At 47.6% G+C, this 20,410-nt stretch overlaps 1 protein-coding gene across 4 annotated transcripts in view; it reads left to right on the top strand.

Annotated features, from left to right (window-relative positions):
• The window catches only part of FAM81A (family with sequence similarity 81 member A), a 38,903-nt gene that overhangs the window by 2,337 nt on the left and 16,156 nt on the right, over positions 1 to 20,410 (top strand). For 2 of the 4 annotated variants that reach the window (XM_043524356.1, XM_037911639.2), the window contains 3 exons: positions 10,606 to 10,673; positions 12,101 to 12,374; positions 13,122 to 13,240. In XM_043524356.1, the coding sequence (XP_043380291.1) occupies positions 10,627 to 10,673; positions 12,101 to 12,374; positions 13,122 to 13,240 (440 nt within the window). In that variant the 5' untranslated portion in view covers positions 10,606 to 10,626. Of the gene's footprint in view, positions 1 to 1,704; positions 1,730 to 10,605; positions 10,674 to 12,100; positions 12,375 to 13,121; positions 13,241 to 20,410 lie in introns of those variants that run through there. The other 2 variants (XM_043524357.1, XM_037911640.2) reach the window with 2 other exon arrangements.

Below are 20,410 nucleotides of genomic sequence, written 5' to 3'. Positions count from 1 at the left end.
TATTCAGTATGTAGTAGAGCAAAATCCCAGGGTATGTCTACAATGGAATTAAACACCCGTGGCTGGCCTGTGTCAGCTGGCTCAGGCTGCGGGATTCTAAAATTGTGGTCTAGACGTTCAGGCTCAGGCTGAAACCTGGGGTCTGGGACCCTCTCCCTCTCGTGGGGTCCTGAGAATGCCCACACAGGAATTTCACAGCTCTGTAGCCTGAGCACCACGACCCTGTGTCAACTGACATGGGTCAGCCGTGGGTGTTTAACTGCAGTGTAGACATACCCCCCAGTGCTTTGTCATGGGCTCTTGCCTGGGGAAGGCTGTTAGAACTTGGCCCACAGTGAAGAGCTAGTAAACAAATCATATCATGGAGCTTAAAGCTGACAACAGATTTAAACCATTGCAAGCCTGGCAGTGAAGAAGGTGGTGAGAACTCTAAGAGCATGTCTACATTGCCCCACAGTTCGGACTAAGGGAGTGTGCATAGCTGTGGGCACCAAAATGCTGTGCTGTAACTCCCCCTTGTGGGTGCTGCAAGTAAGAATGTACTGGTCATGAGTTCTCTGTAAACAATAACAGTTACGTGCCAGATCTAATAGGTCTATTCCCTCTGGGGACCTTTTAAATTCACACCTGCAGCATCCACACAGAGGAGTTACAGCGCAGCATTTTGGTGTGCACTACCATTCAGACTCCTAGTCCGAACTGCGGGGCAATGTAGACATGCCCCCAGTATCATTCAGGATGAGATAACTGCCTCAAATATCATTGTAGGTGTGTCAGGTCTCAACATCAGAGAGATCTGAGCGTGTACTGCAGAGCCAGCATGAGGTGTAAACAGAATAAGCAATTGGTTATGACCCCGAGCAACTTAAGGGAGCCCCCTATTAATTATTAGAATGTGTTGTGTGTGTTTGGGGGGAGGAAATATTTCTGCTTAGGGCCGGCAATGGCCTAGCACAAGCACTGGTCCATGGAGTGATGTGTTTAAATTAAAAATGACAAATAGCTGAATATTTCATATTTGGAAATATTGTTTCAGACGAATCAGTGTCTTTGGTGGCTTTTAGGACAATTTGTATTTGAAAGTACATCTGTGACTAATCCTGCAGTCTTTCTGCACCCAGACACTGACTTCAGTGGGAGTTACAGATGCAAAAGTATGGCAGGATGAAGCCATTGTGAGCTGAGGTAAAAAAACAAACCATATTTAAAATATACTGTCAATTATATGTTTTAAAATAGTTAATATTTTGTCTTGTTTTTGGGACAATATCCAGGTCCTTAGTGATATAAATCAGGATAGTTCCACTGAAGTCAATGAGATTATTCACATATTTAAAATTAAGCTGTGCTTAAATAGTTTGCTGCATCAGGGTCATTAACACGCAGTTTGACCTAGTGGAATGAGCACAGATCCAGGCTCTGCCACTGATTCACTGTATGACCTCTTTGGGCAAGTCATTTAACCTCACTGGCTAAAGTTCCCCAATTGTAAAATTGTGATAATAGTGCTAACCAAACCTACCTCACAGACTGATGTGAGGATAGCCCTCAGATGAGTAATCCATTGTCTTAATGACACTTAGGGCAGGTCTACACTACCACAGGGATTGACCCTCTGAGATCGATCCACCGGCGGTCAATTTAGCGGGTCTAGTAAAGACTCACCGAATGGACAGCAGATCGCTCTCCAGTTAACCCCTGTACTCTACCCTCCGATGAGAAGAGTAAGGTAAGTCGACTGGAGATTTTCTCCCGTCGACCCCCTATGGTGTATACCCCACGGTAACTTGACCTAAGGTACATCGACTCCAGCTATGTTATTCACGTAGCTGGAGTTGCATAGCATAGGTTGACTTACCGCAGTAGTGTAGATGTCTACACTATGAAATTAGGTCGACTTTATAGAAGTCGGTTTTTTAGAAATCGTTTTTATATAGTTGATTGTGTGTCCCCACACAAAATGTTCTGAAGTGCATTAACTCGGCGGAGTGCTTCCACAGTACCGAAGCTAGCGTCAACTTCCGGAGTGTTGCATTGTGGGTAGCTATCCCACAGTTCCCGCAGTCTCCACCACCCACTGGAATTCTGGGTTAAGATCCCAATGCCTAATGGGGCAAAAACATTGTTGCGGGTGGTTCTGGGTACATGTCGTCAGGCCCACCCTCCCTCCCTCCATGAAAGCAACGGCAGACAATCATTTCATGCCTTTCTTCCGGGGTTACCTGTGCAGATGCCATACCATGGCAGGCATGGAGCCTGCTCAGCTCACTGTCACCGTACGTCTCCTGGGTGCTGGCAGATGCGGTACTGCATTGTTACACAGCAGCAGCTCATTGTCTTGTGGCAGCAGACGGTGCAATAGGCCTGATAACCATCATCATCATCATGCCGCCTCGGTGAGGTCAGTCAGGAGCACCTGGGCAGACACGGGCACAGGGACATAAATAGGAGTGACTCGACCAGGTCCTTCTCTTTAGTCCTGCTGGCAGTCGTATTGCACCGTCTTCTGCTGAGCAGCCAGGAGATGAGGATGGCTAGCAGTCCTACTGCACCATCTGCTGCCAGCCTAAGATGTAAAAGATAGATGGAATGGATCAAAACAAGAAATAGACCAGATTTGTTTTGTATTCATTTGCTCCCCCCTCCCTCTCTCCCTCCCTCCATGAAATCAAGGGCCGACAATTGTTTTGGTGAGGTCTATCAGGCACACCTTGAAAAGTTTAATGGAGATTCAGTCCTACCTGGAACACCAGGGGGAGGGATAGCTCAGTGGGTTGAGCATTGGCCTGCTAAACCCAAGATTTTGAGTTCAGTCCTTGAGGGGGACATTCTGTGTGACAGTTGTTTTTGTTTCTCCTTGATGTAAAGCCACCCCCTTTGATTTTAATTCCCTGTAAGCCATGTTGTCAGTCACCCCTCCCTCCATCAGAGCAACAGCAGACAATCGTTTCGCGCCTTTTTTCCATGCAGATGCCATACCATGGTAAGCATGGAGCCCGTTCAGATCACTTTGGCAATTAGGAGCACATTAAACACCACGCGTGTTATCCAGCAGTATATGCAGCACCAGAACCTGCCAAAGCAAAACCGGGCGAGTAGGCGACATCAGCACGGTGACAAGAGTGATGAGGACATGAACACAGACTTCTATCAAAGCACGGGCCCTGGCAATGTGGGCATCATGGTACTAATGGGGCAGGTTCATGCCATGGAACGCTGATTCTGGGCCAGGAAACAAGCACAGACTGGTGGGGCCGCATAGCGTTGCAGGTCTGGGACGATTCCCAGTGGCTGCGAAATTTTGCATGCATAAGGGCACTTTCATGGAACTTTGACTTGCTTTCCCCTGCCCTGAAGCGCATGAATACCAAGATGAGAGCAGCCCTCACAGTTGAGAAGTGAGTGGCAATAGCCCTCTGGAAGCTTGCAACGCCAGACAGCTACTGGACAGTTGGGAATCAATTTGGAGTGGGCAAATCAACTGTGGGGGCTGCTGTGATGCAAGTAGCCAACGCAATCAAAGATCTGCTGATATCAAGGGTAGTGACCCTGGGAAATGTGCAGGTCATAGTGGATGGCTTTGCTGCAATGGGATTCCCTAACTGTGGTGGGTAATAGATGGAACCCATATCCCTATCTTGGCACCGGAGCACCAAGCCGGCGAGTACATAAACCGCAAGGGGTACTTTTCAATAGTGCTGCAAGCACTGGTGGATCACAAGGGACGTTTCACCAACATCAACGTGGGATGGCCGGGAAAGGTACATGACGCTCACATCTTCAGGAACTCTGGTCTGTTTCAAAAGCTGCAGGAAGGGACTTTATTCCCAGACCAGAAAATAACCGTTGGGGATGTTGAAATGCCTATAGTTATCCTTGGGAACCCAGCCTACCCCTTAATGCCATGGCTCATGAAGCCATACACAGGCAACCTGGACAGTAGTCAGGAGCTGTTCAACTACAGGCTGAGCAAGTGCAGAATGGTGGTAGAATGTGCATTTGGACATTTAAAAGCGCGCTGACGCAATTCACTGACTCGCTTAGACCTGAGCGAAACCAATATTCCCATTGTTATTACTGCTTGCTGTGCTCTCCACAATATCTGTGAGAGTAAGGGGGAGACATTTATGGTGGGGTGGGAGGTTGAGGCAAATCACCTGGCCACTGGTTATGCGCAGCCAGACACCAGGGCAGTTAGAAGAGCACAGGAGGGCATGCTGCGCATCAGAGGAGCTTTGAAAACCAGTTTTATGACTGGTCAGGCTACGGTGTGAAAGTTGTGTTTGTTTCTCCTTGATGAAACCCCACCCCGCTGGGTTCACTCTACTTCCCTGTAAGCTAACCACCCTCCCCTCCCACCTTTGATCACCGCTTGCAGAGGAAATAGTCATTGTTGGTTCACATTGATGCATTCTTTATTAATTCATCACACAAATAGGGGGATAACTGCCAAGGTAGCCCAGGACGGGTGGGGAGGAGGGAAGGACAAGGCCACACTGCACTTTAAAACTTAAACTTTAAAACTTATTGAATGCCAGCCTTCTATTGCTTGGGCAATCCTCTGGGGTGGAGTGGCTGGGTGGCCGGAGGCCCCCCCACCGCGTTCTTGGGTGTCTTGGTGAGGAGGCTATGGAACTTGGGGAGGAGGCTGGTTGGTTACACAGGGGCTGTAGTGGCGGTCTGTGCTTCAGCTGCCTTTCCTGCAGCTCAACCATACGCTGGAGCATATTAGTTTGATCCTCCAGCAGCCTCAGCATTGAATCCTGCCTCCTCTCATCACGCTGCCACCACCTATCATCTTCCCGTCACCTCTCCTCACGTTCATGTTGTGCTTTCCTGCACTCTGACATTGTCTGCCTCCATGCATTGGTCTGTGCTCTCTCAGTGTGGGAGGACAGCATGAGGTCAGAGAACATTTCATGACGACTGTGTTTTGTTTCCACCTTCTAATCTTCGCTAGCCTCTGGGAAGGAGAAGATACTGTGATCCTTGAAACACATGCAGCTGGTGGAGGAAAAAAAAAGGGACAGTGGTATTTAAAGATACATTTTATATAACAATAGGTACACTCTTTCACGGTAAACCTTGCTGTTAACATTACATACATAGCACATGTGCTTTCGTTACGAGGTCACATTTTGCCTCCCCCCACCGCGTGGCTAACCCCTCCCCCCACGCATGGCTAACAGCGGGAAACATTTCTGTTCAGCCACAGACAAACAGCCCAGCAGGAATGGGCACCTCTGAATGTCCCCTTAAGAAAAGCACCCTATTTCAACCAGGTGACCATGAATGATATCACTCTTCTGAGGAAAACAGAGAGATAAAGAACCGATGTTGTTTGAACGCCAGCAAACATACGCCGCAATGCTTTGTTCTGCAATGATTCCTGACTACGTGCTACTGGGCTGGCGTGGTAAAGTGTCCTACCACGGTGGACGGAATAAGGCTGCCGTCCCCAGAAACCTTTTGCAAAGGCTTTGGGAGTACATCCAGGAGAGCTTTATGGAGATGTCCCTGGAGGATTTCCGCTCCATCCCCAGACATGTTAACAGACTTTTCCAGTAGCTGTGCTGGCCGCGAATGCCAGGGCAAATCAATCATTAAACATGCTTGCTTTTAAACCATGTATACTATTTAAAAAGGTACACTCACCAGAAATCCCTTCTCCGCCTGGCAGGTCCGGGAGGCAGCCTTGGGTGGGTCCGGGGGGTACTGCCTCCAGGTCCAGGTTGAGAAACAGTTCCTAGCTGTCAGGAAAACCGGTTTCTCCACTTGCTTGCTGTGAGCTATCATATTCCTCGTCCCCAAAACCTGCTTCCGTGTTTCCTCCCACTCCATTGACTGAGTCAAAGCACAGGGTTGGGGTAGTGGTGGCTGAACCCCCTAAAATGGCACTGCAGCTCATCACAGAAGTGGCATGTTTGGGGCTCTGACCCGGAGCGGCCGTTTGCCTCTCTGGTTTTCTGGTAGGCTTGCCTCAGCTCCTTAAGTTTCACGTGGCACTGCTTTGGGTCCCTGTTATGGCCTCTGTCCTTCATGCCCTGGGAGATTTTGACAAATGTTTTGGCATTTCGAAAACTGGAATGGAGTTCTGATAGCACTGATTCATCTCCCCATACAGAGATCAGATCCCATACCTCCCGTTCGGTCCATGCTGGAGCTCTTTTGCGATTCTGGGACTCCATCATGGTCACCTCTGCTGATGAGCTCTGCTGATGAGCTCCATCATGGTCACCTGCAGCTTGCCACACTGGCCAAACAGGAAATGAGATTCAAAAGTTTGTGGGCCTTTTCCTGTCTACCTGGCCAGTGCCTCTGAGTTGAGAGTGCTGTCCAGAGCAGTCACAATGGAGCACTCTGGGATAGCTCCTGGAGGCCAATCCGTCAAATTGCGTCCACACTACCCCAAATGCGACCTGGCAAGGCCGATTTCAGTGCTAATCCCCTTGTCGGGGGTGGAGTAAAGAAATCGATTTTAAGAGCCCTTTAAGTCAAAAAAAAAGGGCTTCGTCGTGTGCACAGGTGCAGGGTTAAATTGATTTAATGCTGCTAAATTCGACCTCAACTCCTAGTGTAGACCAGGCCTTAGTGGAAACTACTTTTGTGAGGAATGGTTTGTAGGATTTGGCCCTTAGTATCTGTACAGTGTAAAAATGTGTAAATAATAATACCCATCTCCAATATAATGCTTTTCATCATAGATCTCCAAGCACTTTACAAAGAAGGTCAGTATCATTATCCCCATTTTACACATGGAGAAACTGAGGCACAGAGGAGCATTGCCCAGGAGCACCCAGCAAAGCAGAAGCAGAGCAGGGAATTGAAATCAGGTCGTCTCAGTCCCAGTCAGTGTCCTGGCCATTTACTACAGTGTTTCTCATTAAAATGGGGCTATCTTTAAAAAAATAAATCTTATTCATGGAATGCTATACTGTAACTGGAACACACACATTGCTACAAAAATGCTCTCTGTTTTCTAAGCAGTGCCTTGAAACATGTTCTAATGCATGAACATGAGATGTATTTTGATACTTTTTCAGGATATCCCTCACAGGTTTTTTGAACTTCAAAAGTTGACACTTGTATTAAAATAACCTGTTTTCTCCTTCCATCTGTTCACCATATTGCACCAAGTTTCATCAGCAATTGCAAAACTGTTTTCATAGAACTCTTCGTATTCTGTAGCAATTCTGAGTTCACATGGAATTCAGGATCAGGCCCAAAGTGAAAAAGGAGTGATCATTGCTACATCTGTAATAGGATCCTCAGTGGGCTGAAGGGCCTAGTGGTTAGTGTCCACTCATTCATGGTGCAGTGGTAGGGTAGCCTGCACCCATCCACTCCACTGGGCTCTGACCCAGGGCCCGAGGAGGGTCAGCAGCATTTGCCTACAGGGCAGGACTCTGAGCTACTTTCCCTGGGTCAATTCCTACCACTGCTTCACTCCCTCAGCTTCTGGCCCCAGATAAGGAGAAAAGAAAAATGAAAATGAAACCCAACTGCCAGCACATATGGGGCTCTGCATACAATCCTGTTCCTTCAGGGAGGCTTCTCCAGCCCCGCTTCAGGATTGGTCTGCCCTCCTCCGCAATCTCCCCCTTCAGATCTTGGTTGCTTCCTTTTCAGCCCGGTCTCCAGATGGAGCATGCTCTGCAGGGTTGGAAGGGTGGGGCTAGCTAGGCCCAGTACTGCCCTTTAACCCTTCCAGTCCAGTGTGAGGTTTGTATACCCCACTACAATGTTAAAAACATTTGTTTTTAGATGGCATAGAGTAGATGGATTTAGTTATGGCTACCACTCCTTTTTGCAAATAACCTACTGAGCCAAATTCTGATCTCATTTACACTTGTATAAATCCAGAGTTGCTGTACTGAAGTTAGAGTTACATGGGTGCAAGTGATATCAGGATCTGTGGTTATTACCATATGTATTATGGCTGTTTGAAATAGAAAACAAATGGGTAAAAGACTAAATTTTGACCAGATTTTCAGTGACCTCTGTTTCTACAGGCACAAGTTAGATGTCTTTCTGCCAATATTTGAACTTGCATAACATATTATCCCATATAACGTACTGTCTCAAACATTTGTTCCATTCTTCAACAAACACATCCTTACGTATCATCCTGACTGTGTTTTGTTTTTGTATTAATCATTGATGCAAAACCATTTCCTATTTCTAGGAATATTCTGTTGTTTCCCATCAGTGCCATAGGTTAGCAATGTTGACCTTAGTTGGTGGTTTCCCAATTTCTGATGCTGGAGATGAATTAGTCAACAGACGGTTTGTTTATTTTTGTGTGGGGTTTCCTCTCTCTCTCAAGGCTACTCAACCCAACTAGAACTGAGTCAGGGGACCTGGTTAAAACATGGCTGGCTCCTGATCCAGTACACTAGCGTTAACATTTCCATTATTAAATTGCAAAGCCTATTATATTGGAAACACAATTAAGTCTGCTCCACAGACTACAGTGTTGTGGAATCTATTTGTCTCTCAAAACAAGCTTTCAGATGGCTGGGTTACTTAAATGGAATACTAATGGCCACAACATGATACACTTACCCATGCTGAATAGTACATTAGAGGTACTCTTGCTCCTATAGAGTAGTATCACAGCCTAGCTATGAAGTTGGTGGGGTTCATTTGGCTAACCATAAATCTTTCTTGTAAGGATTTTTGGTTTTAAATTACTGATTTTAATGAATATTTCATCTGTGAATAAGTCTCTTAACTTGGGATATTTTAAAATTTTCTGGGGATTGGTATTTCCAGGGTACAGCTGTAGATGCTAACAAGCAGACACTCACTATTAATTGATCCATGCAAAAGTTAACCATAATTGAGAGGGGAGTGTCAGCTTTCACTAAATTTTCTTCCTTTTACTGGTTTTTTAAATCACAGTTTAGAATTATTTCTATGCTATTTTTGTATATCAATTTAGAGTTGGATCAGAAAGGTATAGCAGTTTAGAAAGTTGTAGGTGCCTGTGAGTATTGGGTTTGTTTTAGGGTGACCAGATGTCCCAATTTTATAGGGATAGTCCCAATTTTGTGGTCTTTTTCTTATATAGGCTCCTATTACCCTCCACCCCCTGTCCCCCAATTTTTCACATTTGCTGTCTGGTCACCGTAGTTTGTTTAGATGACCACAGATGTCAATATATAGGGACTGTCCATATGAACACTTGGCGCCTGGCAAGCTGGAGTGTAAATCTACCCCACACTAGCCTGCTGTGCACTAAAATGTCTGTGTGGACCCTGCTGCTGCGCACTGAAAGTTCGGAAGTGCACTTAAATTATATTGCTTCAAAATGGGAGTGATCAAAGCACATTACGGAATTTTAATGCATGGTAGCAGGGTCCACATGGACACTTATTCCATGGCAGGCTAGAGTGAGATAGATTTACACCCTGGCTTGCGGTGAACTAAATATTCATATAGACAAGACCTTAGAATCATGGGGGCAGATCCTCAGCTGGTGTAAATTGTCATAGCTTTGAGCTAGGCCACAGGCCCAATCTTGCAAACATGTACTGTTGAAGTTAATGGGACTATTCATAATAGGGAGCAATAATAAAGGGGAAAATTTTCAAAGGCATAAATGGGAATTAGGTGCCTAACGTCCATTCCTGTCAGTGGGATTTGGATGCCTAACTGCCCTTTATGTTTTTTGAAAATCTCCCCATAGTCCCAATAATATATTTGTAAAAAAATCTAAACCATTTCATGTATCCATCTTTTTATCTGAAATGAAAAGCAAGGGCACAGTTTGAGTATAGTTTTCCCCAAATGGGAGTGTCTGCATGGAATCCAGTGTAAGCAGATCCTGGTGACCATCCTGACAAAGTGTGGTGTGTACATCACCTGAGCAATTTAGTTAATTTCTAAAATTAGACAAATGGCTACTTGAGCTAGCTTGAATAACGATAGCCGTGGAGCTATCCTCTCACCCCTAGTAGTGGTCCTGTTTGCGGACTGGTGTTAGGAAGTTCACTTTGCCACTGCCTGTGCCAATCTTGTTCTGGGAGGAAGGATGGTCCAGTGGTGAGGGCACTGGCTTAAGACATGGGGAGCCAGATTCAATTCCTTGTTCCACCAAGAACCAACCTCCTTTGTGATTCTGGACAAGTCATTTAGCCTTTCGGTGCCTCAATTTCCCAACTGTAAAAAATTGGGGTATTAATGCTTCCCTATTTCAGAACAGGGTTGTGAGGCTAAACACATTAGAGACACTAAACCGCTTTGAGGTCGACTGATGAAAAGTGCTATATGAGAGAGGCTTTACTATTATTAGTTCTGTGGATAAACAAAGAACTACAGCCTACAGGCTTGCCAATCTAGCAGCTTTCATGCATGCTGCATTCACTTGAAAAAGCTTTTTAGTTGTTTTTAGCCATCTAATTCTGCCCCCTGTTTTGTTGCGTTATATCAAATTTTGGATGCAAGTAGTCTGAAAGCAAAATCATGGGCAATATATCAAATGTCTTCCAATGTCAGGGTTGTTAGCATAATCTTAAGGTTCACTTAAAACAGATACACAAAGTCATTTCAGTGCCAGATATAAACAACTGTTAAATAATTTAATGTGTATTTTCTCAACAGACATAAATTATTGAAAAGAAAATGGCACAACGAAGCCCAATCTTTCCGACACTTGCCCCTACTGAAAGGTACAGTCTGGCATGTTAGAAATCTAGAATCTACAGAGCGCAGGACTATCTGTGCTTCTCCTTTAATTCTCTATTTACAATCATGCTTAACATTGTAGCTTTTGTACTTAATGCAACAACTAAACTAAATTAAGTATGGTAGACATATACTCTGCTTATCTAAGTCATGGGCCAAATCCTAAAGCCCTTGGCTTTTATTCAGTCCTTTCTCAAGGAAAATTTCTACTGGCTTCAACTGTGACAGAGTGAAAACCCAGGACATCAGGACTTGTCCCAGTGGAAGTCTTTCACGAGTAAGGAATGAAGGTAAAAATTTGGGGCCAAATTCTACACTCATTTACACCCTGGTTGCATCTCCATTAACTTACATTGTGCTATAATTTCACTGAAGTGAGAACAGAATTTAGCCTTCACTTCATGATTTGGCCCCTGTGAATATCAGATAACATATACAGCATACAAGAAAAAAAACTAAGGTGTTTAAAGAAAATAACTAAGAGCTGTTTAAAGGCACAAAGGGGCATTAGGCACCCAATGCTCATTGACTTTCAATGGGAGCTGAATACCTATTTTTCTCTTTGTGCCTTTGAAAATCTTTTCCCCAAAGGATTACAAAACTTAACCTCTGCGAAAGACTGCGTTCATTGATGGCCGGATTTTCAAAAGTCTCAGCACCTCAGCAGCAACTATTGCTTTCAATAGAAGCTGCTCCGCGCTGAGCTCTTTTGAAAAATCTGCACAATTATTTGGGTGCCTAAATGGGAGCTGATGTTGCCTTAGAGACTATGAGAAGCTTGGATTTTGTCCCTCCTGGATTTACAAAGCTTTAGCATGCATGTATTCAGCTCCCAAGAGAAGTTTTTGGATGCATACTCTAGGAGTAGCCTTACTGGGAGAGAAGAGAATGGATGCAGATATTTCTTCTTAGTCTATTTTTATTTAACTTTATTGCAGTTACTGCGTTGAACAAAGATGGATAAAAAGCAGCTGCAAAGTTTGCACACATGTAGTAATGCTTGCAAAATTTAATCAAAAACATGCTGAGTTCATGTTCCCAGCCAAACTGCTTTGTCTGTCTTAATTTGTCCCAAAACACACTAATATCCTTTTGTTAAGTGCACGTGCCTGGGTTAGTCACCCTAAGTGAGGTGGGGAGGAGGCCCTGATCTCCCTTTACACCTATTACTCATGGCAGTAAATGCTGCACCTGCTTATGTACAGTAATGGGCCTCTCCCTGGAAGTGTTCAGGATTTCTGGGAGGTAGTATTCTTTCTGGAGGCACTCTACCTCCCAGTGGTTCTACTGAGGTGGTATCAATCTTACATACATGGCTGTGGTTAAAAGTTACAATAGAATTGTGAGTAAGGTCCTCAGTATCTGGCAATGCATTAATAATTCATTTGTTTGAATATATTTCTTTTGTTAGACGGGTTCGAAATATACCACTACACAGCCAAGCTTTGACCGCGGTCCCATTAGCATCTGCAAGTCTAGTGGATCAGCTAGAAGACAGAATTCTAAGCCATGAGAAAACAACTGCTGCCCTTGTGGAACACGCTTTTCGCATTAAGGAGGACATTGTTTCCACTTTGCATAGAATGCAGAACAAAGGAGGAGGAGATCGGTTGGCTAGGCAACTCTTAGAAGAACACATCCGAAACATAACGGCAATAGTGAGGCAGCTTAACCGGGACATTGAGGTATGTTCTGATTCTTTCCCGGGGCTGACCTCATCTCTGCTATTGACGCCAAGAGTAATGAGAAAATTTAGTAAGATTTAATATGTGATGCAAGTATAAGGTCTGAAGAGAGTTTATAAACTGTGTGTACATCCTTACAAAGTGCATGCAGAGTATGTAGTTCTTTTTGTGGCTATAAAAAAAACCATACAGGGTGGCAGGAATTTAAATATAAATTCTACACAAACAGTTTTGTGGTGCTTATCTATTTCCTTTCAACACAAAACTAGAAAATGTAAGAAATCATCAGTTAATGCAGCACTAACATGCATTTCAACCTTAGTTTAAAGGCCCTATCACCTAAACATACTCAGACTCCTAACCCCTGCAAGAAAAACTCCCTTTCACTTTCCACATGCACCACCCACAATGCACACATCCAGGTGATCCAATCACAGTCAAATATGCAACCTTAAGGCTGATGTCTGCAGAAATTAGCAGGGTAGTGGTAGATGGACAAATATAGGCTAGTATTTGAGTGCCCAATTCTGCTTCCAGTGTGACTTCAGTGAGAGTTGTGTGTGTAGATTGGGCCCTGAAAATCAGGAGAAGCCATAAATGAATATAATGCATCACTTTCTGCATGCCTATAAAGACAGTTATTAAATTAAAAAATAGATTTTATATTTGGATTTAGCAAAATATAAGTGGCCTATTGAATGTATAATTGACTTATTGAACTCCCGTTTGCATATTAACGCATTATAGACGCTGCAGGAACAGATACGTGTCAGGGATAACCTCAGTTATGGAACTAATTCTACCTTAAAGAGCCTGGAAATGCGGCAGTTGTCTGGTTTGGGAGATCTTCGGGGGAGAGTTGCAAGGTAAGTGTCAGTTTTGGGGGTATTTTTTGCAATCAGCTGATTTTCTATTAATCTTGAAGTATGCCTTTTACATTGAATGACAGTGGGTCAAATTTAACCTTGGCTTAACTTCCAGAATGAATTTGGCTCAATGTTTTCATGGCAATGCACAATAATCTCCTGCCTTCCAGTATCAAATATTAAAACTAGTTACATGACTTAATGCTTCAGTTTGGTTCAGTTTTAGAAAGGACTGAGATTCAGGCTGGGTTGTCTTTTTTGTTTTTTTTAAACTAACTCTTTAGCTCACCTGTAATAAAGATACCATGGAACAGTTTGCGTTCCCAGGGAGCAATATAAAATTATATATTGCTTTTGAACGTATTTGAAGAAGTAGAAACAAACTGCTTACTCTTCGTAAACGTTAGATAAACTGCACGTTATTCGCAGGGTTTAAAGTAAAGGGGAGTGGAGGAAAGCATAGAGTGATAGAGATTCTACAGGCCAAGTTAAGCCCTCATATAGGCCTGGTCTACACTAGCAACTTATGTTGGTATAACTATGTCGCTCAGTGGTGTGGACCTAAGTCCTGGTGTAGACAGGGCTATGTCGACGGGAGGGCTTCTCCTGTTGACGTAGCTACCACCTCTCGGAAAGGTGGATTAACTATCCTGCCAGGAGAAGCTGTCCTGTCAGTGCAGGTAGCCTCTTCGCTGAAATGCTGCAGTGGTACAGCGGCATCGGTGCAGTTTACCTGCTGCAGCATTTTAAGTGTAGACAAGACTTTGTTTTTAGGTTATACTCTCAATGGCACCTGGGTAAACCTACTTACAGGTGGCACCGATGACAAAGAAGACACAATCGGAAGGTAGTGGGGTTGCACATGTGTAGATGAGGACTTAATTTCGCATACAGAATCTTTATGATTGATGGCTTCTGCCGAATTACATCAGGGATGAATTTGTCCAATTATCTGGATTTTTGAAGACATTCTATTCTTTTTTGCCAGACCAGTTTTGTTAGTTGACTGCGGTTCATCTGAAATGATAGTTACTGATACCTTCAAAAGGTCAGAAAAACCTCAGCTGAGGGAGGTGAAAGGTTAAGTTTCTGTAAGATTTCCTGGTGTCTATATTGGGCGGCATATAGTTTCCACGTTGACTTGTTAGCCCAATTTCCAAGGAGTGGTTTAAACAGGGTTAAAAGCACTGATTATAGAGGACTGATTTTTTCAGACAGACATTCAGTCAGTTCTTTTAAGTACAGCAGGAAAACAAAACCAGCTCTTGATTTGTTGTCTTCAAGTCAGACAAACTATTGAACAATATTTATTTATCACTGAAGGGTCACTGCCAAATTCATCTGCATGAGTCTTCCTGCATAGCTCTTTCATATAAAGGTTTCAGAGTAGCAGCTGTGTTAGTCTGTATTCACAAAAAGAAAAGGAGTACTTGTGGCACCTTTGAGACTAACAAATTTATCTGTTAGTCTCTAAGGTGCCACAAGTACTCCTTTTCTTTTTTCATGTAAAGGATTCACAGTGAGATTCTACAAGATCCCATGTTTGGAGCAACACAGCTAGTGCCAGCTTGTGCAGCCTTTATTCACATTGGTGAGTGCTCATTCATGCAAGTAGTGCCATTGAATTCAATGAGAGTACTCACATGAATGAGAACTTGTAAAAATGTGGCCCTAAATGGCTAAGTGCTTAAAATGGGGGATGATAGTGGGCTATCAGCACTTAGACCATTATTTCTTCTTGATATGTTTACTCGGGGAAGTTCATGCTTTTCCCCTGATAATTATAACTACATGACAGATTACACAAAGTGCAATGCTCAAGGTCAGTCATCAGAGTGCCTCGGGCTGGAAATTCATGTTGATTATTGAGACAGAACCAGTTTATTTTCTCTTGTTGTTTGCTGTTTCGTGGTTCCCCATCAGGCATTTTGTTAAAATCTTCCCCGTGAGGGGAAGAAAACTTGTTTTACTTGTAAAATGCTGAATTCAATTAGGACATTGTTCTGTGAGAATGAATGAAGTGCCTTCAGTTACAAGCACATTTTGCTGTAAAAATTCCCATAACTCCTGATTACAATTTATCATTATTTGTATTACAGTAGTGCCTAAAGACCCCAGCTGAGACTGCGACCTCATTGTGCTAGATACTATACAAATACATAGTGGGAGACTGTTCTAAATTGCTTGCAGTTATTTCATCAATAAATTTGAAATTAACTCACTTGTATAATTTCACCCAAACTGTTCCACCAGGAGAGTCCAAAGGGTGAGTCTGGCCTGCTGGCTCTCAGGCTAGATCTAGGAGTTAACTTTTTTGACCAGCTTCTGTAAGAATTTGAGTGTTAATCCAGGGTTCTGGCCAAATATCAACATGGGTGATTACATTCTGCCTATCTAAATTCCCCTTGCAATTTCAAATGGATATTGTATTATTTCCTATCATAAACCATTCTGTAGTGGATCTCATCTGTACAGTGTTGAACAGCTATTCTGTTTCTTCTTCCAGGTAGCTGCATTTCTCGGTGAGTGTAGTGTTATCCTTATAGACAGATGCTCTTGAAGCATAACACAAATCCAAACTCCCCCAAATTCTGGAGAAGTTCAGATCTGAATCTGAACTTCACAGCTGTTCTCATCTCTATAAAGGGATGAGCCTAAATCCCTACAGCTGAATACCCTCCAAACTCTGGGAAAGTTTAAATTCAGATTCCAGCTTGTGCCTCATGCCCATCTCTACTTACTTTTATTTGCCAATCATTTTGTAAAACACTTTGAAATTGTTCAACATGAAAGATGCTGTATAAGTCCACCATAAATTATTAATATCAATAATAAATAATCAGCATCATTAAGCTAACTGAAACTTTTATGAAAGATTTAGGAACATGAGAATTGCCATACTAGATCAGATTAGTTCTCCATCTAATCCAGCATTTTGTCTCTGAAGTAGCCAGTCCTGTCTACTGTCAAAGGAAGTTAAAAGAAGCCCTTCAGAAGGCAGGTAAAGGGAATAACATGCCAGTAGGGAAAGCTTCTTCTTTATCTGCAGTCATGAGAGGTTGATTTATGCCCTGAAAATGAGAGATTATATTTCTTCCAAAAAAAATTTTTTTTAAAATTTTTGTGTAAAAGTTTGGATTTACCCCTGCAGCCCCTCCTGCCGGTAGTCATTGGGAATTAGCTCATCCAGCCCTGGAGAGCCCTCTGCAGGCCAGTGATCCGCCTCCCAGGACCTGGTGCCCTTTTCTCTGGGGTGCTGCCCCCCTGGCAGTACCCCCACACTCTCAGGTTCTGGGTCTCCCCACCCAGGGGAACACCCACCCTCTAACCCCAACTCACCTCAATTTGGGCTACTGCCAGTCCCCACTTAGCTCCTTGTATCGGGGGCAGACTGCAGCATATACGCCACTCATCACAGGCAAGGGGGTTTTGGACCTGCTGCCTCCACCTATCTGTGGGCTGCCCCTCTGCAACCCTGCACCTATTCAGCCTCTAGTCAGGCCTGCAGCCTGAGGCTTTCCAGGCCAGAGCTCCCAGCAACTCTGGCCCTTCCCCAGCCCTGCTCCAACCTAGGTGTCCTGTTTGGCACCTTGCAGCCAGGCCCTTCTCCCTCTCCAGGCAGAGGGAGACTGACTGGGCTCTCACAGCTTCTTATAGGGGCCAGCTGGGCCTGATTGACATGGCTGTGGCTGCTCCCTTAACCCGGCTGGGCTTTTCCCCACAGCTCCAGCCCTCTCCCCGGGCCAGCCTCAGCCCCGTCAGGGCCGGAGCGGGTAACCACCCCACTCTAGGAGGGAGCGTCAGTCTGCTCGGGCTGCCCTGCTGGCTGGAGCTCTCTCCTTTCTCTGGCTGCCCTGGGCTGTTGCTGCTGGCTGGAGCTCTCTCCTTCCCTGGAGGACTGCTGCTGCTGCCACAGCTGCTGAGTGTGTGTGGGGGGCCTTGCTGGCCTGCTCCCCCTCCCCCCACCTCTGGAGGGAGAAGCCAGGACCCCACTACTGCCACCTGTGGGGGTCCTTCCTGCCTGGCTGCCAGGGCTGCTGGAGCTGCTGCTGCTGCTGCGTTTGTTCTGGGGAGCTGCTGGAGCCTGGAGCAGGAAGAGGACTAATAGGACCATCGGCTGCTGGGGGAGCGCACAGACCCTGGAGACCACTGTGGAGGGGGCCATTGAGGACTGAGTGATTATCGAACTGCGCTTTCGTGGTGGGGGTCCTGACTGTGTTTGTAGGGACGTAGGGGGTGTGGCGTGCAGCCTGCCCCCGGTCCCTGTGTGTCCCCAACCCCCACCACCACCATTGCCCCCTCCACCACTCCCACCGGCCACATACCATCTGCCTCAAGCTCCTGCCTCTAGGACTCAGCTGCTTGCCCGGCCTGCCACGCCTGTTTCCACCATTTGGGCCTGCAGCAGCAGCCAGCCAACAGTGACTTTTCGCAAGCACACGTGCCGCCCCTCCTTTTTCGAACTGCCTCCCCCTCCGATTACAGCCCTTTGCCCCCCAACTTTTTTGCCTAAGCCCTTTGCGAGCCCAGTTTGTTTGCCTACCCATTTCCCCTCCACGGTTTGGTTTGTTTGTCCTGCCCTGGCCCTACGGCTAGCTCCTGGGTTCCCCTGCCACCCCCAGCCTGGCTACTCCCTTTCCTTTGCAGCCCCCCCCTTGTGTGCCCATGCCCCCCTCTCATGTGCTTGTGTCCCCCCCGTTTTGGTTGATCACTGCACCCCCCCCGATGTTATTGTGACCTTCCCTCCCCTAGTGCAGCTAGAGGAGCCGCACTTCCATCCTAGGTCGGTGACTGACCCCCCCACAAGTCCGTGATAGCCCACGAATCTGCCCCCCTCCCCCCCCCCCGGTTTTGGGCGCTCTCCTCCCTGCCTGCAGCCTAGCGGGGAGGAGTGGTTGACCTGCTTCCCCTCTCAACCCCTTTCTCCGGTGTTTTTTCCCCTCCTTCCCAGCTCATCATGGCAGGAGACATGACGGATGGGATCCCTGGGGGAGACCCTGCCCCCCCCGACACCCCCTATAGCCTCTACTTCAACCGCCGCTGCCGAACCACTGGCTATCGCCCCCGCTGGGGCACCGTCAGTGGCGGGCAATGGGGTGACCTCCGCTGCTGCCACGTATCTTTCCCCCTCCGATTCTGGGGGAGCTCCTAGCTAAAAAGACTAGGCCTTCCATGGCAAGGGCTGCCCCCACTGCTGCGGCCCTCCTATCGGCTGCAGCGTCCCTCCCTGCTGTTCCCTCCACCAGCACCGTGGGTGCCACCCCCTCCAGCCCCCAGAGCGTATGCCCAGGTGGCGGCGGCCCCCCGCCAATTACTTTGTCATCTCTCCCAGCCACCGCTGCTGTTACCATCCCTACCGGCCAGGGCCCCTTCCCCCCCCTTGACCAGAAAGCACGGCGTCCATTGCCTCCTGGTGCCTGCCTTGCCCTGGAGACCTATGTGTGGGTGTTGGCGAGGGTGGCGGCCTCCAGAATGTATGGCAAGGTCGTCTTCTTCCTTGCCTCGGAGGCCGCCGCCCAGGAGGCAGTGGCGAAGGGCCTGGCGGTGGGGGGCATGTTCATCCCCTTGGAGCCGCTGGAGGACCTGGGTGCCTGTGTAGTCCTGACCTCTATTCCTCCTCTCCTCCCCAATGCTGCCCTGCTGTCTGCCCTCTCTACCCTGGGGGAACCAATCTCTGTCATCAGCCCTCTCCCGCTGGGCTGCAAAGACCCCGCCTTCCGTCACGTACTCTCGTTCCACCGGCAGGTGCAGCTTCAACTGCCGCCAGCAGTGCGTGGCGGAGAGGCGCTCAAGGGGTCTTTCTTGGTCACCTACCAGGGGGCCCATTACTGGGTGCATTATTTCATGGGAGAGGCCCGGTGCTACCTCTGCTGGGTGATGGGGCATGTCCCGAGGGACTGCCCCTTGGCCCAGCACGGAGGAGTGTCTGGGACCCCCTAGCCCCGGCAGGGCACCAGCCCCATCATCGCCAGCACCCCTGGCTGCCCAGCACCCGGAGCTGCCCCTCCTCCTCCTCAGCCCACCACTTCTCCCGCTCGGGCCCAAGGGGTACTTCCCCCAGTGTGCCCAGATGAGCGGGAGAGCCCTGCCTCTGCTGCATGCACTCTGGCAGGGCCCGTAGAGGAGGGTCCGGTGGGGGTATCGCCGGGCGTGGGAGAGGGCCCGCCCCGGGGGGAATCTGCCCCCCCCCCAGGAAGGCAACGGTGGGGCAGCACGAGTTCCCGAGTCATCATCCTTGCCCCCTGACCCAAACCCTGTTACTCAGCCCGCAGACAATGCCATGGAGGGCTGGACACTAGTACGGGGAAAGCGGAAGGCTCGAGCTCCCCTCCTGCCATCCAATGCAGAGGCCCCCCGGAAAACCAGGAAGGAAGGCACCGCTACCGAGCCTTCCACCCTGCCCACGGCTGAGTTCCATCCACCGGTGCCGGCTGAGGAAGACGTGGCAGCACCAGAGAGGAGCACCGCCCCTCCGTTGGGGTCCCTCCCCACGGAGACCTCCAATAGAACCCCTCCTGCCACTTTAACATCCAAAGCCCCTGTGAGCCCTGAAGCGAGCATCACTCCAGGCGCTGGCGGGGAGGGCCTCGGGGTGGTGGGAGGTGATCTCCCCCCCATCTATGAGGAGATTGAGGCCCTGGGTCTGACCCCGGTCACCCAGGGGGAGGATGACCCTCTGCCAGCGGGCCTCGACCTGAGCGACCTCACCCCGGCCCTCCCTTCCCAGTGCCCCTTTCCCATAACCACTGCTTCTGCTCCTGCCTTTGAGGGTCCCCTGGACTCTTTGACATGCCCGGTCACAGGTGGCACTCCGCTGACGGCCGCCGAGCCTCCTGAGGCGAAGGCTAGCGCCTCGCGGCTGGGACCCGAGTTACCAGGGGTATCCCCCATTGGTGTGGGGCAACCGACTTCCTTCCCGTGCAGGGGCCCCACTGAAAATTGCCCACCTCCTGATGCCGTGGCTGTCACACATGCCGGGCTCAGGCTCAATGGCAGCACTGGGGACACCCTCCCCATCCCTCAGACCCCTGAGCCAGACCGAGAGGAGCCATCTCTCAGCGGCCCAGTTACTGGGGCCCAGGATCCTGCCTCTGCCCCTCTCCCCGACCCTACTCCTGACCCCGTCCCTATTCCCTCCACTTCCCACGATGCCACTACCACCCCTGGGGC

The sequence above is a fragment of the Chelonia mydas genome, chromosome 10 (genome assembly GCF_015237465.2).
Source record: "Chelonia mydas isolate rCheMyd1 chromosome 10, rCheMyd1.pri.v2, whole genome shotgun sequence".
Lineage (NCBI taxonomy): Eukaryota > Metazoa > Chordata > Testudines > Cheloniidae > Chelonia > Chelonia mydas.
This window is presented reverse-complemented; position numbering and strand designations above follow the sequence as displayed.